Genomic DNA, 24,645 nt, shown 5'->3' with positions numbered 1-24,645 from the left:
TGCACACCATTAATTTTATAATTCACGGTTTTGTCGAAGCTTGTCGTCTCCATGTTTTATTGGTTCTCAGAGTCTGTATAATGTTCGCCGCAATCTGCACTTGAAATTTATTTCATGCATGTTTAATTCATAACAGTTTCGGTATATGACCGATTTCTTTTTAAGATAGCGTTTTTTTTTTGTTTTTTTAAAGAAATAAGTATTTTTTCTACTTTAATCAGAAAATCATACACTTGTATCATTTTTTACTAAATCACAAAAAATATTTGTGATTTAGTAAAAAATTATACAAATATATATATATTTTTATATTTATAGTTTTTTTTTACTTGCTTGACTATTACTTTGTTTTAGAAGCCAGCCAAAATCATGACACAGTTGTAAATACTTTGTGAGTATTAGAGTTTGCAGGTAGAGAAAAATAAAGGCAGTATGATGTGGTTTCTCATTTTATATTTAGTTCATATGGTTTATTAGAGTTGTTCATTTTATGTTTAATTTTATGTTTAATGTTTAATTTAGTTTTATGGTTTAACTCTACTGCAAGCCGCTGGTAGCAGTTTTTGAGTATGTTTCACAATTTATCTTGTTTTGTACATAAATTTCTATTCTAGACACATATAATTTGTTTGTTCTTAAGGTTTAATTAATTTTCTGCATGTTCATGAAAAAATAAGAGCTATATTGTGTAATTATGAAAAGTTATCACTTGACAAAATTAAAAAATCTTGAATAATCCTTCATAAAAAAAACTTCTCTAAATTTAGTTATAAAATAAAACAGTGTTAACACTGTAAAATTTAACATGCAGAAGTGTCAAGTATTTAGTTAAGTAATTACCAAAGTCTTTTGAAAAAAAAAAAATTCTTTTTATTCATTAAATGAGTTTTGTTTTGGACTTAATGTTTTAGTTACTATTTATAAAAGCTTTTTTAAGCTGGTTTTAAGCACTTTGAATTTCTTATTGTTCAATGTTGCATGTTAGAAACTAATTTAATTAAAAAGTACATTTATTTAGCTTTCTATTGATATATAGTTTGTTACGCCTTTAAAGAGATTTCCTATTCGAATTTTAATTAATTGTCAATGTTAAGCCATTCAAATTTTATTTAAAAAAATGTGTGGTCGCTACAAAAAGATTTTTGTTCAGCTGGTAGCGAATGAGTTAATGCGATTCTTTGTTTTTATATTTATATTATAACTAACTTTTGTATATTTTAGTACAAATATTTGTTTTTACTTTGATTTAGTTTGATTTGTACGGTTATTAGTAAAATAATTCGTTTAATATTTATTTTCTATTTATTTCAGTTTATATGTTTTTTCAAGTCACTCGTTTTTTATTCAGTTTATACTTTAAATTAATTTATACGTTTTAGTAAAGTTATTCTTTTAGTATCAAGTTTATATTTAGTTTAAACCAGTACGTTTTACTGTAAATATTTGTTATATATTAAATTTTTATTTTTATAAATTTTATAAATTTAATTTTTGATTGTATCGCAAACTTTTTTTTGGCATTTAGTAAAAAGTTACACATTTAACATGATTTGGTGATTGTGGTAAAAAAATATGATATCTTGAAAGAAAAAATTTATACCATGACGTCATATACTGAAACTGTTATGAATTAAACGCGCATGAAATAAATGATCAAGTCTGCAAATTGCAGCTAACATTATACAGACTCCAAAAACCAAAATAAATGGAAACGGCAAGCTTCGACTAAAATGTGAATTTTAAAATTAATTGTGTGCATTCATTATTTAGTTTTAATCAAAAAAATTTAAACCCAAACGTTTTTTTTAAATATTTTCTTAAATATGAACACAACTTGTCTCGGCACCCTGGGGATCCCTTAATGAAATGCGAAACAATACTATATTGTAGGACTATGTTTACAATCAAAAACAGTCTTGCATCTGCGAGTCATAAAGTCAACTAAATTAATCAAACATCAATGGGAATTGAGTGCAATTTTTCTTTGATTTTTTCTGAATAAGTTAGCATGATTTGTAAGCTTGATGCCATATTTGACAGTCAACATGTTGATTATTTAACAGTCAACATATTCCCATAAATAATCAATGGCATCTTATTTCAACAGTCAATTGATTAGAATGTTCAAATTTAAAATTTTGGGACCGTTTTCCTGATATTAAATCTATCCACGAGGCGCTTTATCCTTTGCATGAGGTAACACAATGCTCTTACATATGTCTTTGTATATTTCTTGATAAAAAGTTCCAGTATATCAATGGAGCGGATTAACACCATCTTCACTAAAACATCCCAAAATTATGTTTTACGGTAAGCAGTTGGGATTTGGGATTATATTTTGTATCTACTGGATGTCAAGTAAATTTGATTCATTCTGTTCCGAACTGCGTAAACTTATTTTCATCCTTAAAAAAAATATTTGACTAATGTTGACTACTCCACCTTTGATGCTGTGATGCTAATTCTTCTTGGGCATTTCAGTTTTCCAAGGAAATCAATGGCTTTCCTTGGAAAGACTATTTACCCACAGGCTGGGCGTCTTCCAAACACATTTGCATGTCGCAAACAATGTTTGGTTGTAGAAATATTACATTTCATTCTATTAAAGCATTTCATATATATATATATATATATATATATATATATATATATATATATATATGTATATATATATATATATGTATATATATATATATGTGTATATATATATAAATATACATGTATATATATATGTGTATACATATATATATGTATATATTTACGTATATATATATGTGTATATATATATAAGTGTATATATATATATGTGTATATATATATGTGTATATATATATATATATGTATATATATATATATATATATATATATATGTATATATATATATATAATTATATATATATATATATATATATATATATATATATATATATATATATATATATATATATATATATATATATATATATATATATATATATATATAAACAATCCTCGGAATTAGGGTTAACTGCCGACCTGAAATTATTTGAGATCGGCAAAAAATTGCCGACCTCGTTTTAATGTTTTATGGTTAGATCTTTGTATCAAATTATTTTTGCCGACCTGATGCCGACCTCAAAAAGATTGAGGCCGGCAAATTATTGCCGACCTCATTTTTCCTAATTCTGAGGGTTGTATATACAGTTGTTGCCAAATGTCTGTTGTATTTGTATTTTTTCAACAAATTCAAAGTTTAAATGGACACAGTGACTCTAACACATCTCACAGTTTATCAAAACATTGTTTAAAATTACATAACAGTAATATAGTTCAGTTTTACATATCACTAATATCTGCTACACTGTCCCTTATTCTTAATTACTTCAGCAATTCTTGCAGACATAGAATTGACAAGATTTTTACAAACATCAACAGTTGTGTCTGTACACAACACATGTGTAATGATGGCGTAAAAATCATCTAAATTTGATTGTTTCTCTTTATCAATCTTTAGTTTCATTATATGCCACAAGTTTTTAATGAGGGTAAGGTCTGGGCTCTGCCCTGGTAAAGGCCGAGAACCTCAACCCCATGATCCCGAAGCCAATTTTTCACTAAAGCTGCTTGATGGCAGAGAGCACCATCATGCATAAACGGTTTGCAGTTGTGAATCTGCATAACTGTCAAAATCTTTTCATCCAGTATGGTAATATATTTCTGTGCAATCATAGTGGTATTTTGTGGGAGAAAGTAGAGGGAGTATTGGCCGTATTAAGATATTGGAGTATTAAAGATTATCTCAATTAGTTTAATCAATAAAACCAACAGCTTTTTGGTTCTTTTTTAGGCTTTCAACAAGCTTAAAGCAGCAAAATGACGCACAATGCAGTTATATTTGAGCATACAACAGACTTTTTGCCACAACTGTATATAGTAGTATGTGACTGGGGCCCTTGCCCCGGCTAAAAATGAGATTTTTTGCAAACCCGACATTGTCTAAACTAAAAGATTTAGCAGGGTTGATAGCCAAGGCTAGAAAAAAATTTACAATACTTTATATATTATAATTTCATGCTTACCTTTACTATTTATTAATAACTGGCATATATTTACATATTTTCAAACTCTAATTTACTTCCAACTAGATTGCAAGCAACCACTATATAGTTATGAGTTACTTTAAAATAGAGAATAAGTAAAAATACTAGAAAATGCTTAACTGAAAACTTGAAAAGTTGTAGGTTGTATATAAAAGAAAAACATGAAGATGGCTAATAGTTATGAGGTTTTTTTGATTTGCAAGAAGAAAAACTGGATTAAGTTTTTATAGCAAGAAAGGATAGACACAGTAAATGGGTGCAGCTTTTTGAATAAAAAACAAACAAAAATGAGTTTTGGTTTATCGTAATAGAAATGATAACTTGTTTGAGCATTGACCACGATTTCTTTTGTAGAAAAAAGAAAGAAATGCAACCTTACAACAATGGGAGAGTGGCTCAAGCTTGGCAGATAAAGCAGGTCTAATTTATTATTATTTTTTTATGTTAATTCACCTCCCCAAGGCTGCAAACGCCATTACAGACTAGGAGGCTATTTAATTGTGGTTATAACCCTCTCTCAACTATATAACTCCGAAAGATGAACCTTGACAATCAAGGCCACTGTGCAGAAAAACAAGTTGAGCACGGTACTACTAGGGATGTGGTGGGGATTGAACTTGGTACCTCTCGCTTAAGATGCAAGTGCTCTACCACTACACCATGACCGCTTTATATTTACAATGTGCTTTTAGACTTTGACTATATAGAGTAAGAGGGTTGTTATTCATGTTTTGTTGTCTAACAAAAATTGCAAACTTCAAGTCCAGAATTTAAATCCATAAGCCACAGCAAGCCTTAGGCTGTTACAGAAGAGAGATCAGATTAAAAATCAGCTGCTTGTTCTAAGCAATCAAAAAGTAAAGATTTTTTTTCAAGACAAGAGTATAAAATTGAGTCATCAACAAATAGAGCCACTATCTTAGCCACTAAGATATCTTGAATAACCTTAAAGTTACTTGAAATAAAGAAGAGTTTAGGCCTTTAAAAATAACTTTATTTCTGCAGTTAGTAAAAATAATTTAATAATTTTAAAACCTTTATACAAAGAAACTGAGTGAAGAATAATCTTAAGATATTTGGAGAGGTCAAAGTGTTTTCTAGAGTTTTGAAAAAAATTGTACCACTTGTTTTGCACTTTTTAAAAATTAAATATATAATTAATAAGATTAAATGTTAGACTAACTTTAGTTCATGACATTGAAGGCTAACTAAAAGTCTCTAGAACCTAACATCTGATAAAAGATACGAGATTTAGTAAACTCAGAATAACAGAGCTTAACATCAGGTGGGATCTTTTTACCTTGGCTTCTTGAAATAATAAAAGGACATTTGTTCTTAAGAGAGATGTTCTTTCAAAAAAGATGAAATAAATGATTAATAAAGCAACTTCTCAAATTGGTGAAAAATATGGAGTAGAATGAGGTTTGACTTAAAATTGAAGAGTAGGAATAAAAGCTTCCAAACTTTTAGTCCAAAAAGAATAAAAGCTTCTGAGACGTGCTTTTTGCATACATATTATGGAAATAAACATATATGTTCGCTATTTATATAGATGCTGGCATACAATATCCTTTCATATTTATATAAACTTTAGTATTTATATGGTGTAGTATTTACCAAAAGAGAAGATGATGATGATGATGATGATGATGATGATGATGATGATGATGATGATGATGATGATGATGATGATGATGATGATGATAATGATGATGGTAATGATGATTATGATGATCATGTTGATCATAATGATGTTTATATATGTATATATATACAAAATATAACATGAATTTTGAATATTAAAATATACTTTAGGATGTATAAATGTTTATGCAGCTCCGTTCACAAACTGGGCCCCGACTATATTTTATCAAACTGGGCCCTGGCCTGTTTGATAGAGTATATTTTATGGTTTTTACCATAAAATGTCAGTTTTAAGTTTTATTAAAAAAAAAAAAAATATTTTAGAGACCAGAAAAAATTTAAAAATTATTTTAAAAATGTTTTAATTTTTTATTTTTTGATAGACTGTCTGTGCCAACTAAGCCCTCAGTTAATGTAGCGGCACTCCGATGCGAGTCAGGGTTTAATATAGTTGATGAAGCATCTATTATAGCATATTTATGTGAGCGCTTGCTCACTTTTTTTGCTTATTTAAATCAATACAGCTTTTTTAGAAAATGAATGAAAAGATTGCTACCTTATCGCAAACCCTCAGTTGATGTAGCAGCACTCCACTGCCAGTCAGGCTATTTGTCAGTCGATGTAAGTACTGAAGCCCCTGGCAGCAGGCTATTTCAGTATGATGTCACACTGCTCACCTAAATCAGCAGTATAAGATATATATATATTTTTTATTAGTTACATTAAAAATTAAGAAAAAAGTGTTTTTGTATTTAAGGTAATGATAAAAATAATATTTACAAAAACTAATTATAATAGTTATATTGATTACAGTTGCTTGTTGTAATTATAAAAATTATAAATCAATTCAATTGCTTGGAGATATAAAATTGAAAAATCTACTCTGTGATGTCACTTTAATTTCACATTAAGTTATTGAATGTAAAAAAGTATAAAAACTTTAACTTTATTGCAGCATCAGTTCCTGGTAATATAATGGATGTGAGGAGTGAAGAAGAAAACTTTGTGCTTCAAAAGATTTTAGAAAACATAGAATTTTGGGACAAAGTAAAAGACCTGGTAACTATTTATTCCATCTTTTCCAGCTAATTGTTATTTTTTTTTTAATATGAAATTTTTAGGTTATAAATAAAAATAATTAAAAGTAATAATAATTTTGACATTTATTCAAATAGGCATAAAAATGAGACTTAATCTCCACTCATTTACCACTCTATTAAATCTCGAACGAGTTCCTCTTGGAAGTCTAAAAGGCTTTAGTAATATTTTCTTTCATGTTATCTTTCCTTTGATTTCTCTGTGTGTTTGAATAGAATAAAACTATTTTCAACTGTAAATTAGTATTTACAGTTGAAAATAGTTTTATTCTATTCAAACACAAACCATTTGTAGTTCACCCCAACAACAATTGTTGGGGTGAACTACAAATGGTTTTTTGATATGATTCCAATTGTAACCAACTATATTTGTACGCTTTACCTTGACATAATAGATGACAGAATAGTTACAATCCTGTTGTCTAACTATTGTCAAAATTTCATTGTCTCCCTGGTTTTTGTTTTTAGCCTACATTTTACCATTTTTCATACTTTCAGGAAATCCTTTGCGTTTTTCTGTTACTGTACCTCAAGATAGGGTTTTTTAGGCATAAAATCTTTACTAAGTCGATTGATGTATAAAAATTATCTAAATATACATGATATCCTTGATTGAACAGGGCTTGAATAATTCCATGACATCATAGCCCAAGCTATGATGTTGTTATGGAATTAATCAAGCCCTGAATTAATAAGTAGAAACCTTTTATTTAAACTATTAATTCAAGGCTTAATTAATTGCGTTATGGAATTAATCAAGCCCTGAATTAATAAGTATTAAAAGAATGGATAAGTAGAAACCTTAACTAGCTCTTGATATATCAATTGCATTGGTTTCTTGCCGTGCCCCATTTTTGTCCACATATGTTATCTTAAAATGAATATTCTGCCACGTATTAGTGTGCCTACATACATCATTGATAATTTGATCTGTGAAGTACAAGGAAAAATAATAAATTACTTTTGTCATATTATTTTGTACTAAGCGTAGGCCTAAAAAGTTCCAAGCGTAGGCCTAAAGAAGTTCCAGGTTCACGAGATGGATTGAAATCTGGTACAACTGTCTTATAATCATCAGAATCATTATATGATAATGTACTTCTTTTTGAAACTTTTTGTTTGTTATCTGTATTGTTTATTAGCTGTGCTTTTGTTTTCTTTATTTTCTTGTCAGGAATTACTGATGACTTGTTGGCTTTTATGTTTTTGATTCTTGTACAGTGCTATAAATCCTTTTCAAATTTCTCTTCAACCTGTTTTTTAATGGCATGCCAAGATCATCTGAACAGAAGACTCAGGACAAATTTTTTTTTTTAATAGTGGTGTCAGTTTCATTATCATAATCATGTCACTGTCTGTTAGAAGATAACACACCTTGTTCAATTTCATCATTATAATTATTACTAGGAGATAATCTAAAAAATAAACAACACTGTCTCAGACCATGCAAATAATCATCATGATGGATCATGTGAATAATTTTGGATCATGACTGAGTTTGTGAATGAGAACCACCACTGAGAAGCTTATCCGACTCTCATTCCACCAAAAAAAGAGTCCAAACTAATTACATCATCATCGCTATCTAACACATGATCCAAAACTTTATTTAGAGGAATATTACATCTTTTTTGTAAAGCCATTTTGGCTTTGCAAAAAATAATACTCCTCTAAATAAAGTTTTGTATTATGTGTTAGATAATGATGATGATGATATTGGACAAAAAGATTTTGGCCTAAATCACTAACCTCTACTCAGTAAGAAATTAAACGCTAGTTTTTACTCAGTTTCTTATTTTTCTTAGATTGTTCAGACCATAGTCTCACTGCAATATATACTTTGTCTACAGATTTATTCTATACTTACATATAAACTTATATTACAAATATGTTTACTTTTGTTTTATTACTTTTTACAATTATCTTAAAGATGACTGAATTCATTTTATGATTTTCTCTAATTTTTTGGTTGATTCTTTATTATTAAGACCAACATGAAAGTTCTTATTCCTTGTCTTTGGTTTCAATTTGGTCTTGCTTTACTCATGATTTTTTTATTCTTGTGTAGTAGGGTTTTAACTTTTTAGTACCCTATTGAAAAATATGAAAAATGGATAATTTATTATCCATTTCCAGAACACCTTTTCACCTTTTCAGTAGTATTCAGTGGATGCTGGCGACATTTAAGTAAGTTACACTTTACAGATAAAAAGTTTCAACTCTAAGAAAATTTAATTTATCAATATGTCAGGACAAATGGGGAAAATCAAGAATTTCTTTATACCAATTTGCTGTCTTGTTAGTTGAAAGTTGTGTATTAGTTGAAAATTTTTTTTCCTACTTGGTAAAAAAAAATCAGTGGCTTTTATTTTTAAAAAGTCTTGGGATTGTTGAAACGGCATCTTTCAAACTTCTGAACTTCTTACTATTGTTTGTCTACTACTACCATCATTAGTATTCCTATTTTTTCAAATATTTTTGTTTATTTTTAATCCAATCTTTTAATAATAATATTTGTTTTTATAACTTAAATTTGAATTATAAATTTATTTTTAACTAGTTATAAAAATTTATGAAAATTTTACAATTTAAAAACTTTAATTTAGTTATGTCAGCGTGATACTCATGGTTGTACTCCATTTTTGAGAGCAATAGTTTCACATAATTTACATGGAGCCTACATGATACTAGAAGCTGTCAAAAAAAATAATAAAAAAAAGACGTTTGGTCCAGGTTATTCTTTTAAAATTTTTCAAATTTTTTTAATTTAAAGAAATTTGACAAAATAATTTGACAAAAAGAGTATTAGTTTGACAAATCAGAAAGAACAAAAATATTAAATATAAAAATATTAAATATAAAGTCAAATAATTTTTTAGTTAAACGTTTTAAGTTTTTGTTTATATTTTGTTATATGTTTTACATTTAGGTTATATTTTTTTAACTAGTAATAGTGCTTGTATCTCATATGTGGTTCACTCTCAATACCACTTTCTTTTAATGCTTATGATTGGAAAGTTAAAGTTATAGAGATTAAACCACACCCCAGGTAGAGGCTGAACCACATCCCAGGTAGAGACTAAACCACATCTCCAAAAGTTTTAGTAAGTTTTTTAAGAGAGCTTGCTTGTTAGGTAGGTTTTAACTTGTTTTGCATCTAGGTTGTATATTAAAGCTTGATATTGATCTACATAATCTAAATAAGGATTCAATCAAATGTAAGCAGATGTAATGAAGCTATGCAGATAGCATGTAAAATTTAATTCAAAGTGTTAGATGGTTTGATAATTCAACAATTTGAGTTATTTAAATTAAAAACTAACAAATAAAATATTAACTTTTAATTTTGAAAAATTCTTTTTTTTTGCAGTTTTTATATAAATTGTTTTTCATATTTATATAAAAACTGCAAAAAAAAGATTTTGTTATTTTATAATTAAATCTTTTTTAATAAAAAATAATATTAAACATTAAAACGTTAGATTACACCATAGGCTGTGGTTTAGAATACACCATGGCGCATGGTTTATATTACACCGTGGGTCACAGTTTAGATTGCACAAGTTAACAAGAATAGAAAACATTGACTTATACATCTAATAAAGTTTTTGGGGTCAGGGAATTCATTTCTGACATTGAACGATTCTTGACTTGCTAATAAAGCTAAGTATAAGATAAAATAGTATGATAAATTCATAAACTCTCGCCTTTGGGGTTTCTTTTGGGTTTAAATTCATAAAGTCCTCACCTTTGAAGTAAGGGGGACAATTTTTTTTGGTACTTTTGTTCTTAGACTTCAGTCATTATGGTTTTAAGAATGTTCAAGTTTATTTGACTTAAACTTGAACATTCTTAAAATTTTAATTTGCACAACACCTTTTTTGTTTTGTTTTTGTTATTTATCTCCTCAAGGCCGAGAAGGCCACTACACATGAGAAAACTACTTAATAGTGGTTATAACCCTTTCTCAACTCTATAACTCTGAAACACGAACCTTGACAAACAATGCTGCTGCGCGGAGAAATAATTGGGACCATATGGTTTTAAAGGGTCGACTTAAATTTTTTGTCATCCCATATTTAAAAATATAAAAGGTTTGGATCAAAATATCAAAGAAAAGAATAAATTAAAGTTCATACAAGTTATAAGTCTAAAAAAAACAAAATTTATATAAGTTTAATTCCTTTTTCTTTTTTGTTTTGCAGCGAGCTAATTACTGGATCCAAATTTCATAGTAGTCTCATTAAATTGAAGTTTTGTTTCTTTCTTGAAACTTTAAGTATAAAGAACTCTCTGAGGTTTTTTGTTTCTGCTTTTTAGTGCTTCAGAAAGCATACAGATAGGTAAGCTTCTGTTGAGAGCTGGGGAAAGATCTGGGGAAAGCTAAGAACTTTTCATTAGCATCATCTCTTGACTCCACTAGTCGCTTTCTACCGGATATAGCAGATAAACAGGTTAATCCATTGCTTGACATTCATATCACTCCAGCTTTTGTATCAAAAGTGATTTCCTGCTTAGATTCTTATACAGCTTGTGGTCTGGACAACATACCTGTTATAGTTTTGTTCTCTGGAGATGTCATCTATACTTTAAAACTATTTAACAAGTGCCTATCAGAGATTTGTTTTCCAGCCTGCTGGAAAGTGGCATCTGTTATTGCTATTTTCAAAAGTTCTGGAGAGCAATCTGACTTGTCTAACTACCGTCCCATTAGTCTTCTTACTATCATAAGCAAGGTTTTTGAGTATTTACTCAATAAACACTTAATCTCTCATCTTGAATCTAATAACTTACTGATCATCAATATGGATTTTGATCTTCTTGTTCTACTGCTGATTTTTTGGCAGTAATAAATGACAGGTTTTATCGTGCACAATAAAACCCGCCTAAAAAAACCCATTAAAGCCTGGGCAATAAGGGTTTTATTGGTTTTTTCACCTTATGAGCTATTGTAACCAACATTATTATTTTAACTATTATATTGTTAACTAAATTAATTATTTAAATTTTAACTAATAAATATTAACTAAATTGTTATTAACTAAATTATTATGAACTATTACAATCAATAATAACAGCTATCAAAGCAGATTTACAGTAAATAGTAGTAACTTACTAATATTTGAATTATTTGGAAATACATTATCACAATTTTTAAACAAATATTTTTACTGATTGAGATCATGTCTCTTTTTTATATTTTATCTTATTCCCCTTCCAAGACTAAGAAGACCACTACAGCTGAAGCTTTATTGTGTCTAAAACTCTCTTTCAACTCATTAATTCCGAAACACAAACCTTTATAAACAAGGCTGCTGCGTGGAGAAACAAGTTTGTTCATTTGAATTTTAAGTTCGAATTTGAAGTTCAATTGAAACTTCTACCCATTCTCTAGTCTTCTTTTTCCCATTCGTTGACATTTTTAATTAAAAAAATATTACTTTTAAATCTAAAATAAATCAATACATATAAGTTTAACATGAATTTTTTTTTTCTATCACAGTTTTGAATTGTGTTTAAAAGATGGATAGCACTCTTCTTCATATCCTGTAACTTCAGGGGTTTCTCAAGGTTTTATCGTTAGCCTAATACTTTTTTTTAATTTAAATTAACGGTCTCCCAGAAATTCTCACATTTAAAGTGGCATTGTTTGCTGATGATACTACCATTTATTCTTGTCTTGATAAGAAGCCAACACACTCCGATTGCTTGGAGGGGATGTTTGAGCTTGAAAAGAATCTTACATCTGCTACAGCATGGGGCTCCCAGTTGCTGATGAACTTTAACTCAGATAAAATTCAATTTTTTTCAGCTAATCGTTATCACAATAATCAAAATCTTCCTATATTTATGAATTTTATTTATACATAGTATTTATGAACGGCAATGTACTCAATGAGTCACCTACCCTTCAACTTTTAGGATTAACTCTTAACTCTAATCTTTCTTGAAAACCATATATCAAATCCATTGCAAAATTAGCATCTGCAAAGGTTGCATCTCTTTATTGTGCTCGCCACTTTTTTACTTAGGATTCTATTCTTTATCTCTATAAATCTCAAATCCGTCCTTGTATGGAATACTGTTTCCATATCTGGGGCTGTTCTTCCAATCATGCCCTTTCTCTTTTAGACAAGGTGCAAAAACAAATTGTAAACATGGTTAAACTTATATATATATATATATATATATATATATATATATATATATATATATATATATATATATATATATATGTGTATATATATATATATATATATATATATATATATATATATACATATATATATATATATATATATATATATATATATATATATATATATATATATATATATATATATATATATATATATATATATATATATAAATATTGTGATTTTTATTAAATTTTTTACAAATGTATATATATATATATATTTATATATATATATATATATATATACAAAAAATACTAAAAACATGTTGTAATTCTTGTATACTTATGTTATTATATACTTATTTATATTATACTTATATATATTGTATACTTATGTAACACTTGTATGTTATAACACTAGCGTGCTTATGTTTATAAAATAAATTTAAATTAAACATATTTAATGAAGGAAATAAAAACTTATAAATTTTTAAATGAAGAAGAACTATTAATAAATAGGAAGCCTGTTTTTTAACAAAATTTATTCATCATCAAAAGCATAAATTGTTAAATAAGAACAGAGTATATATCTTTTAAGCAATTTTTTTTTAAAGTTAACAAAATTCAAATTGTTAGCGAAAAAGGATCAGAGTATGTATTTTTTTTAACAAAATTTACTTAAAAAGCAACATATAAATATTTAATGAAGTATATATCTTATCAATAAAATTTACTTAAAGTTATAAATATTTAAAAAATTATAGATATTAAAAAACTATATATCTTTTTAACATTTCTTTTAAAAACATTCTTTCAGCAATATTTTTTCAACACATTTTATGATTACACTAACTACAAGCAGATTTAAAGTGTTTCATCATGACAGTACACCACTTTACTGGCACAGACAAAATTCTTGCTCTCAACAAAGCCAAGTCACATTATAGCAAAGTACACCACTTGGCTAGTAAAGTCAACAATCTTGCTGTAAAGTCATATCAATTTGAAACCACGCAAAAAACATAATAACCACTTACCAACTATAAACACATAACATTATAACACATCACAAACATAGAAACACTTCATATATAAAAGATATTTACACACTTACAAAATATAAACCCATATAACCTTAACACATATAAACACATAATAAGTAACACATAACTATAACTAAATATAAAAATTAATAAAAATATATAAATTAGAAGCATTTATATAATACAACCTTATTTGTTTAATGACACGCCTCATAATAAATGTTTAAGAACTAACGATCCAACGACTTTATTTTTTATATTATAAAAGCAAACAGATTTTCTTTAATTTCTTCAAAATAAGGTATTAAACGATCTTGTTCTTTAACATACAACATGGAGTTGACCATGTGAGATGCAAGGGTTTTGGAGATAAACACTAAACTTATCAAGAGTTTGACCTTTTGAAAACATCATCGTTTTCTAGAGTTATCATTGTCTTCTAATTAAAATTTAAAAAATTAAAAGTAAGACATTAATATACTTTAAATACAATTGACAAAGGACTTAAATTGTGTTAGTATTAAAATGCAAGAATTAAATAAATTGCCTGACTTTAAAAGTTACTATACTCATTTAAAAATAACATAAGGTATCCCTTACTACAGAAGTCATCAAATTAAAAAGTTTTCAATCTTATTACTGATTAAGTTGATTAAGCAAAATTTTCGATTTTATTACTGAACAGCAGCAGTAGCGTTAAATTAAGCAATAATTATAAGCGATAAGTAATGTTTTAAAAATTTTATTATATTTAATTTTTAGGCATTCTAAGGTAAAAAAATTCATTTTCCAAAAAGTTTTGAAAATTTTTTTTTTTTAATGTTATACCCCTCCCTAAGGCTGAAGGGATGACACCAGTGCAAGATGTCACAATTGATTTGTCTAATAAAAAGCAATAAATTATATTTTAGATAATACACTGCTAGAAAAAGCTATATTAATGCCATCCTCGTGTGGATTAACACCTGTCCATTGTTTAGTTCACAGTTCATCAAAAAAGCCTTATTCACAACAATGGTTTAACACTTTAAAAGTTTCCAATCTTCCCCAAAACTATTCATCTCGATTACTTTTAAAGTTATTTAAATCACATTTTCCATCAGTATATCGTGCAATGATGCCTATTCCTAAACCTTATTGGACTCAGCAATCTGTCAGAGATAAATTGAAAGGTATAATTAATTGCTTTGTTATAATGATGATGATGATGATGATGATGATGATGATGATGATGATGATGATGATGATGATGATGATGATGATGATGATGATGATGATGATGATGATGATGATGATGATGATGATGATGATGATGATGATGATGATGATGATGATGATGATGATGATGATGATGATGATGATGATGATGATGATGATGAGGATGATGATAATAATAATAATGATAAGGTTAAAAAAGTTTGTCGATAAATCTATATTATAGAAAGAAAGAGCACTCAGGAAGATTTTGTTTCAAAAAAATTGCCCAGTAGCTCACCACTTATACGTCCTCCTGTTTTTCGTGCATCAATAACTCCAGGATTGTCTTATAGAGCTACACGTTACCATCCAAACCAAGCTGATGTAATAAGAGCTAATGCAAAAGAAGGTTATAATATGTTAAATATATGTTGAAAAAATCATTTTCTTTAGATTTTGGTTTTAATTTTTAAATATTTTAGGTTTAGTTATGTTTGGTGATTTAAATGAGATGTTTCAAGCCCTTGCTGAAATGAATAACTATGCTTTGTTATCGAAAACAACACATCCAAGTGGAGCCCTTCTTTCGGTTTGTCAGCATATGTTACAAGTTCAACAATATCAGGTGTGCTTTTTTTTTCCTCTAGGGTTGAATATATATATTTTTATTTATTATATTATTTTGTTTTGGTTTTATTCATTTTAAATTTCTAGTCTTGTTCTCATTTTATGTTAAAATCATTTTATGTTAAAACTTTTATTCAATGATTTTCTTGTAGTAACTATATTTCAATGATTTTTTTTGTTGTAACCTATTATGTTATAAGTGCATATAAGTATCATATATACTGTCTCTGCCATTATGCATGAAAATTTAAGCTTCTCAATAACATGTATAAATTTCTTTTTTAACTAATTTTTTTATTTAAATGTTACACCAAACAGGGTTTTTCAAAACAATTTTAAATTGCGTGTAAATATATATATATATTTATATATATATATATAAATATATATATATATATATATATATATATAATATATATATATATATGTATATATATAATATATAATATGTAATATATATAATAAATATATAAACACAAATGTATTCATATAAATATATATATATATATATATAAATACATACATAAATATATATATATATATATATATATATATATATATATATATGTATGTATTTATATATATATATATTTATATGAATACATTTGTGTTTATATATATTATATATATTACATATTATATATTATATATATACATATATATATATATTATATATATATATATTTATATATATATATATGATATATATATATTTATATATATTTTACAATTTATGTATATATATATATATATATATATATATGCGTATACACACATATATAAATATATATATAAATATATATAGATATACATATATATATATATATATATATATATATGTATGTATATATATATATATGTATATATACATATATATATATATATATATATATATATATATATATATATATATATATATATATATATATATATATATATATATATATATATATATATATATATATATATAATGCATGTTACTGTTTTGTGCAAGACAAGTAACATGCATTATACATCAATCTAAGTCAGAAACATGAAATGAATTATTTTCTTTTTCCTCTTCTCTAATATTTCATGTAACTCAATTTTAAATGAACATACTAAGGTTTCAAATTTTCTGCATATCTATGGTCATGAAGGAAAGTTAGATATAAAATAAAAAATGAAAGTTGTGATAAGCCTTGTTTTAGTTATGCAATCACGCTTTTGCAATTTCTTCATTTTTTAATTACGCTTCTTTATTATTTTCACTTTTTTTAAGACTTTCAATTGGATTGATGTTTGAGAGTTGTCATATAAGTATATTTGTTATCTGTCATAAATTTCTCGATGTTTTGGTCAGCCAAATTTGCAACATTTCATTTTAAATTTTTTTACTTTATGCAGTAGTAGTAATATTTTTAGGAAACTGCACAATCTGATAAAGATGAGCAGATTCCAATATCAACAGCAGGTTCATCAAGTCCTCGTCCATTATTAGAACTGAGAAGAAAACTTACTGCTATGCATAATATGAATAGCACGCAAAAATTGAATAATGAGCCCATCCATCGGGAGGAAACAATAAGCAAAGTAAGTTAATATTATTCAACTTTTTTTTTGTTAGTAGTTTTTTTACACTTTTTTTACACTTTTTTAAAATTGCTTTAAACCTGCAATGACATTGATAAGCATCTAAAAGTTTTATTTGAGTTATAGATAGGGGTGGTATATTATTCGGTATTACAAATTAATCGTTTAATAATTAACTTTTGTAAAATTACTTGAATAATTGATTAATTTCGATTAATTTTTACAAATAAATTCTTATAGTTTAAAAAAAGTAAACACAACTTCTTATGATTTTATATCTCATTTTTTATCAGATCTTAAAAAGTTATTAACAGTGTCATCATTAAAACTAGTTCTTAACTTAGTTTTAAATAAATCTGCAGCACTAAAACTTCTTTCTGCTTCTACAGAAGATGGTATAAGGCTAAGCATGGCATTGTAAACCTTTTCTAAAGAGTTTAGCTCTTTTCCAGTGCTTTCAAGTACTGACATTTCTTGTTCAATGCAAGTCAAAACTTTTTGAGGGGGATGACTTTAGTTATATTTGATATCATTTCTGCTAATTCTTCAGCTTTAGTTTTTTTTCTTATTGGTTCTACATTACAAGTAGATTTAATACCAAACTTTGGTGCTGCTTCTACTTCCTCATGTAGAAACAAACATATGAAAACACTTCAAGCTAATTTCTTCATTTTCATTTTCATCATCAGGGTTGGAACAAGATTCTTTATTTTCATTTAGCTCTTCCATGATTAGTTTCTTCTCCAGTTGTTTCATTTGCTGAACCTTTTTACTTATAAAGAATATCACACACCACAAAGATGAATTTGATGGCGATAGCAAAGTTGGTGGGTAACCATTTCTCATCCCATTTTTTTCATGACTATTGCACCATCAATAACACACCCAAAGATATCATTGATCAAATTTAAGCCATAATCATTTAACTTTTCAATAACAATATTAACTGCTCTTTCTGAAAGCACGAAACCATTTATTCTAATCATTTCAAGACCAAAATAAAATTTGATTAAACAATGTACATTCAGACAAAAATACCTACTAGTTCCACCTGAAGTCCAGTCATCAAGAGAAATTGAAATCCTTTCTCTAGTTATTTTTTTTTTGCTGAAGCTCTTGTGCAATTTCTGATTTTATTGAACTTGCGTAGTTCATAACAGTTGTCTTTATAGCATGTCAATCATCAGTTATATTAAGTCCTTGAGTTTTCCAGCCATTTTTAATATCTTTACTATTGGCCAAAATTGCAAAAGAAATACAATCTACAGCTATTAAACAAGCTTTTACTTCTTCAGCTTTGTTATCTGTTTTACTACAGTAGGCAGCAACACTTGGCTGTGTATTTTTTGACTTGATTTTATCTGAAACAATTTCGGTCGAAAAAGTTTTGTTTGTGCTCTAAACGATATAAGAAAGTTGATGAATGGATTTTAGTTTCAAATGAACAATGTTTGCATTTGTATAATGATTTCGTTTTGTTTTCCTATGAAAAATGCTTCCAAACATCAGAACAACCATTTCCAGAGGATGTTGTAAATGGTGTTCAGGCTACAGCATTGTATTATTTGTTTACATTTTTTTTACCGGTAGCGGAAAAATGAAGACAGTTGTCATTGTTTCTTAAAAGATTCAATTTTGTTATTTATAACAACAAAGTGCTAATAAAATAAAAACTATAACAATTATAACATTTTAAAGCAAAAAATTAATTGATTAATTGTTTGTTAATTAATCAATCAACAAACCCTAACCCTCAACCTGTTCATCCACGCAGCGGCCTTGTTCGTCGAGGTTTGTGTTTCAGAGTTATAGAGTTGAGAGAGGGTTATAACCACTATTAAGTAGCCTCCTCATCTGTAGTGGCCTTCTTGGCCTTGAGGAGGCGAATAACAAAAAAAAAAAAAAAAAATGTTTTTATTAATCAATTTATCGTTAATCGTTATCGTTAATAAACCCTAGTTATTGAACTTGTAACCATTTTTATTGTAAAACATGAGGAATGCTACCCTAGAAAATGGTAACTAAGAGGATATATTTTTGAGAATGATACCTTTTTAGAATATATTTAAAAAATCCATTTTAAAACCTTTTTTACCTAAAGGACTTTACATAAAAAATTTATCTAATTCACTTTATTTTTAAATTTTTTTTTCAAAATTTTGTCAAAAAAAAATAACAGCTTAACTAAGATTCATAATGAAAGTATCGAAGCTCCATTATGAAGAATTTGTAATGAAAAACATAATATAAGTAAATGACAGTAATACGTTGATCAATTTTAACCCTAGCAAAGTAATTGATGAAAATATGTTAATTACGTTTTTAACTGTAACTTTGAAAAGTTCATAAAATTACATATCATTAATGGCTTTAATACTTTAAAAACAGTTCAATTTAATTACTAACTTTTGTTTTATCTGTTTACTTGTTATAACATTTTATGTATTTATTTTTTATAAAGTATTTTTATTAAAGTAATTATCTGTTTATTTGTTATAAGATTTTATGTGTTTATCTGTTTATTTGTTATAAGGTTTTATGTGTTTATCTGTTTATTTGATATAACATATTTATCTTTTTATTTTAGTTTAGTTAAAAAATTCTAAAAATATTTAAAATACTGCAAATTATATGAATTAGGATAATTTGAGAGTAGATAGGAAAGGCTGACGACAATATTTTTTAAGTATTTATAAATATTTTTTAAGGTTGAATAATATATATTTTTTATTATTGTCATCCACCTCTACCCCACTTCAGATCTGAGAAGGCCACTTCAGTCAAGGAGGCTACTTTAGAACTGGTTACAACCCATCTCTCAACTTTATAACTCCAAAACACAAACCTTGACGAACATGGCACGATAAACAAGATTTTTCTATGAAATGTACTATTTGCTACAAAGGACTGATTGGGTGATAGTACAAGTGATTAAAGTTATATTATAAGACTATTTGGGTAATATTTAGAGGGGTCAGAGTAATAACCACAGTTTTTAAAATTGGAAACAATTGGAGTAATTATAGAAATATAGAATAACAAGAATGCATTCTTGTTATTCGTCAACATTCAAATTTTGTCTAGACAACATTTGAATGTTAGACAACAATCTAGACAACATTCAAATGTTGTCTAGACCACAAGGTGTAGAAGAGTTAGCTTGAGAAATAACTTTAGTAACTGGATTCTTTGGATGTCTAGCAGTGGATTAACCTTTTACACTGAGATAAATGGATGGGTATGATCATTAAATTTTATAAGATAAATTAATGAAAAAATTTTTTGAAAATAGTTATGCTATAGTTCTGCCTTATCCTTGAGAGAGGTAATATAATCAGGACCATGTATAAGAGATGTACTTTTGACCCTTGTTATTTAAACTGTTTAAGATTTTCTAAAAGTTTTCAGAACTTTTATCATAAAACATAAGGTTTAGTGTTCTGAAAATAATGATTCTTACAATTACAATAATTTGCAGCTGTTGATCAAATCCGTTTTTGTAGAGTTCTGAATTTCCAGTAATTTACCAGTCGATCTCAAAACCATTAAACTTATTGATAAAGCTGAACTCTTTTTAGGTTATCCTCTTTAGTTGCATAGCCATTATTAAGGAGACTCAAACAAAAAGCCATAACTAGAGTTCTAGTGTTATAAGTAGAGTTCATTATGATCACATCAGAAAAAAAATTTTGGATTCAAAATATTGGGATTTACCTTGCGCTTTTTTGCTTAATAATTTAGGAACAATTTGGGTATTTTTCTGGGTATTTTGCTACTTGAGCACAAGGTAAATGTCAATACTTTTGAAATTTTTTTTTTGTAATCGCATTTTTTTAATATTTGCCCCATATTTGGCTTCTTGTGTATTCAAGTTTTTTTGTGTATTTGAAAATTTTATTCTTTTGAACATCCCTATTATGCATATTTAGTAGATAGAACTTTTTATTTTGTGCCTTAAATTTCTTGCACGATATTCAAATTTATTCTTGTTCTATAGCCAGATTAATTGTGTATTCTGTTCATGTTTTATCAAGTATAAAGTTTTTGTTTTGTAATAGAGAATGTTTTAATCAGATATTTTTGGACTATCAATTATACTTAGTTGATATTTGTTAATTTTTTATAATTATTTACACTACGATAAATATAGCACAAAAATTTTAATATTTATTATCATTTTTTATTTAGTGCTTTGATGATATAATGGTTCATTTACTTCTCACATCACTCATTGATGCTGATCCTATGGTATATATTTTTTTATATTTTATACTTTATTTCTTATGATATTTTTATATTTTTTTCCTTTTTTTATTTTTAAGATTGCTTTAAAGTCAAACAAAGAGGGAGAGTCTGCTTTTAGTTATTTTATAAAAACATACCCGCGCTATTCTCCTTCTCATCTCCATAAACTTTTTCTTAATTGGAGGCCTTGCAACTCTCAAAGCTGTAAATACATGCGGCATGTTGGTAAACTTACAATTACTCCACAAACGTTTTCTGATTCAAATACAGTAAAAAAGACCGAAGAAAATTTGTGTAAAAAAGATTCAGAAGATGAGCAACAATCAGTAATGTTTAATCCTATCTTGGCAAGACGAGGTCTGCAATCTCGAACTTCATCTTTAAAAATTAATGTTGATAGCAGTTCATCTAGTAACGATACGTTTTTATGCAGCCCATCTACTCCAGGTATAAAACTGTTAGAAAATTTAAAATATGGTCCTATAGAACTTGCAGCTACTACAGGTCTTACACCACAATCTTCTAGAAAGTCTGCTGCCAGTAACCCTTTTTTTTCATCTTCTGGTTCTGAATCTAGTTCCCATTTGTCGCAACCCAAAAAACCAGATGGTTTATGCACTTGCCACTTAAACAAAGCACGTTTATTATGGAACACTACATTTGAAGCATCACATTTTTTATTATCTAAAAACTGGCCATCTATTGTTTCAACAATACTGTGGAATTGGAACTATGATCATCAAGATATAGTGTCCTCTAATAAGCTGGATACATTTACTTCTAATCTTTTGATAATTCCTTATAGTATATTACTTGAGGTTTTAGTAAAGACATTAATTGAAGAATTTTCTTCAAGTCCTATTAGTAAAAATGTACCATTGCTATTGTCATTACAGTCTATGAATCCAACTGACAATTTTTCTGAAAAAGCTTTTAATGCATTAGTACCATGGGTTACTGTTCAACGGTTTGTAAGATCCATAGTACGACAATTATCTCTTTATCTAAGCAAAAATACTATGTCTGAAACAAACCTGAAGTATAAAATAGGACGCTATGCAAACAAAAATCACTTCAAGAAAGAAACAAGAATGAAAGACAATCTTTGGTAAAGTATTTTATAAAGAAATTATTTTAAAGTCTACAGTTTGGTTAAAATGTATAACTTTATGTATTTTATGTATACTTTTTCATTCCATATATACTTTTATATACATTGAATATATTTTTATATTTAAATGTTCAAATTCTTGCAAAACTATGCATATAATATTTAAACTACGTTTTCATAACTACACAATAATCTTTAAACTATATTGTTATAACTACACATCAATCTTTAAACTATGTTGTCATAATTAAACATCAATCTTTAAACTATATTGTCATAACTACACATCAATCTTTAAACTATGTTGTCATAACTACACATCAATATTTAAACTATGTTGTCATAACTACACATCAATATTCAAACTATTTTGTTAATAGTTGTATTAAGAGTCGCAAAAAAATTTCTGAAATTAAAAGCGCAGTTTGCTAATTATTGTGTTAAGTTATTTTCTTTTTTTTTAAGAAGAATATTTTTAAATACAAATTTATCATTAAAGTAAGCACATGTTTTTAAAAATTAATTCCAACAAGATACCTGACATCCATTATTTAAAAATGAATTTTATAGACAATAAAGAAAATTTTTAAAGACAACAAAAAAAAGAAGGCTTTTAACCCATTAACAGTCCATGCCGTACTATTATGCAAATTTAAAGTGGTTTCTAAATGTCCATGCCATAATATTACGGTTTTATGCATTTCTGCATATTTTCTTCTTGTTCATCTGTTATTATAGGTCTAGTCTTCACAAAATTTATTACTACATAATTACAGAGCTTTAGTTTCAATTATTAACTTTTACACTTTAATTTTAAATATGGCAAGTAAGGATATTCTTTTAGTGCAAAAATTATTATCAAAAAATAATATTTACTCATGAAGAGATTTAGGTTTAGATTTAATCATGAAGAGATTAATCATGAAAATTATATATTTGATGAAAGTGATGATGTTTCTGATTGAGAAAATTCGGAACCAGAATTGTTAGAATTAGGTTTAGAAGAAAATATGCATTTGTTGATGCTCCAAGTTCAAGTGACAAAAACTTAGAGAATAAACTTTCTGAATCATCCATACATAAATGGACATCTCAACCTCCAGTTAATGGAGTTCAACCTTTTGCATTTACTGGTGTTTCTGAGTACAGACAGAATATATCAAAAAAGATCTTTATTTGTTTAAACTTTGTTTAACAGATAAAACTTGTGAGTTTATTGTAAATGAGACCAATCGATTTGCTTCCCAAGTTATAAATAAAAAATAACTATCAGCGAATTCCAGAATGAGGCGATAATTGCATCTGAAAAAAGATAAATGCTTAGAGAAGGTGTGTTATGTAAAAGACACAAAATTTGAAAAGATTCAAGATATGAATGTGTAAAATGTGATGTAGGACTTTGTGCAGCTCCATGCTTTGCCAATTATAACACTAAAAGTGCATTTTAATGAATATATTTTTAAAATTTTGTGTTTATATAGTATGATTATATATTCTTTACTTGAATAATAATATTTTGTAGTGTTTGATAGTGTTAAAAATAGTAAAAAACTTTTAATTTATTAGTTAAAAAACAATGTTTTTCAAAAACAAAGGACATTTAAAGACCACTTCATATAATAAAAAAGTTGGACTAAAAGTGACAGTAATTTAAAAATACACGAGACTGTTAAAAGGTTAAAAGCTGTAAATTAAATAAATCAGAAAAAAATTTAAAAAAATAGAGATTCCAAACTACTGATTGCAGAAAAAATACTAGTTGAATAAAAAAGTTTTTTAGCATGAAGATAAATTTACAGTAAAAAAATCCTAAGTAAGCGGATTTTAAGTAAAAGAATTCAAAGTATTTATAATAAAAAATAAAGCTGTACATTTTTAAAATGTGGCAAAA

General features: G+C 27.0%; 1 protein-coding gene across 2 annotated transcripts in view; it reads left to right on the top strand.

Moving 5' to 3' along the window:
* LOC100207024 (uncharacterized) overlaps nt 1-24,645 on the top strand; it is a 94,329-nt gene that overhangs the window by 23,151 nt on the left and 46,533 nt on the right. For both annotated transcript variants that reach the window (XR_010636456.1, XM_065789966.1), the window contains exons 6-13: nt 6,679-6,782; nt 9,427-9,553; nt 14,914-15,174; nt 15,444-15,608; nt 15,682-15,824; nt 17,231-17,398; nt 21,587-21,646; nt 21,721-22,751. Coding sequence is in view for 1 of the 2 variants with exons in the window: in XM_065789966.1 (XP_065646038.1) it covers nt 6,679-6,782; nt 9,427-9,553; nt 14,914-15,174; nt 15,444-15,608; nt 15,682-15,824; nt 17,231-17,398; nt 21,587-21,646; nt 21,721-22,751 (2,059 nt within the window). In the remaining variant the exon portion in view is untranslated. The remainder of the gene's footprint in view (nt 1-6,678; nt 6,783-9,426; nt 9,554-14,913; nt 15,175-15,443; nt 15,609-15,681; nt 15,825-17,230; nt 17,399-21,586; nt 21,647-21,720; nt 22,752-24,645) is intronic.

The sequence above is a fragment of the Hydra vulgaris genome, chromosome 02 (assembly GCF_038396675.1).
Source record: "Hydra vulgaris chromosome 02, alternate assembly HydraT2T_AEP".
Lineage (NCBI taxonomy): Eukaryota > Metazoa > Cnidaria > Hydrozoa > Anthoathecata > Hydridae > Hydra > Hydra vulgaris.
The sequence above is the reverse complement of the archived record's forward strand: the minus strand, read 5'-3'. Positions and strand labels throughout refer to the sequence as shown.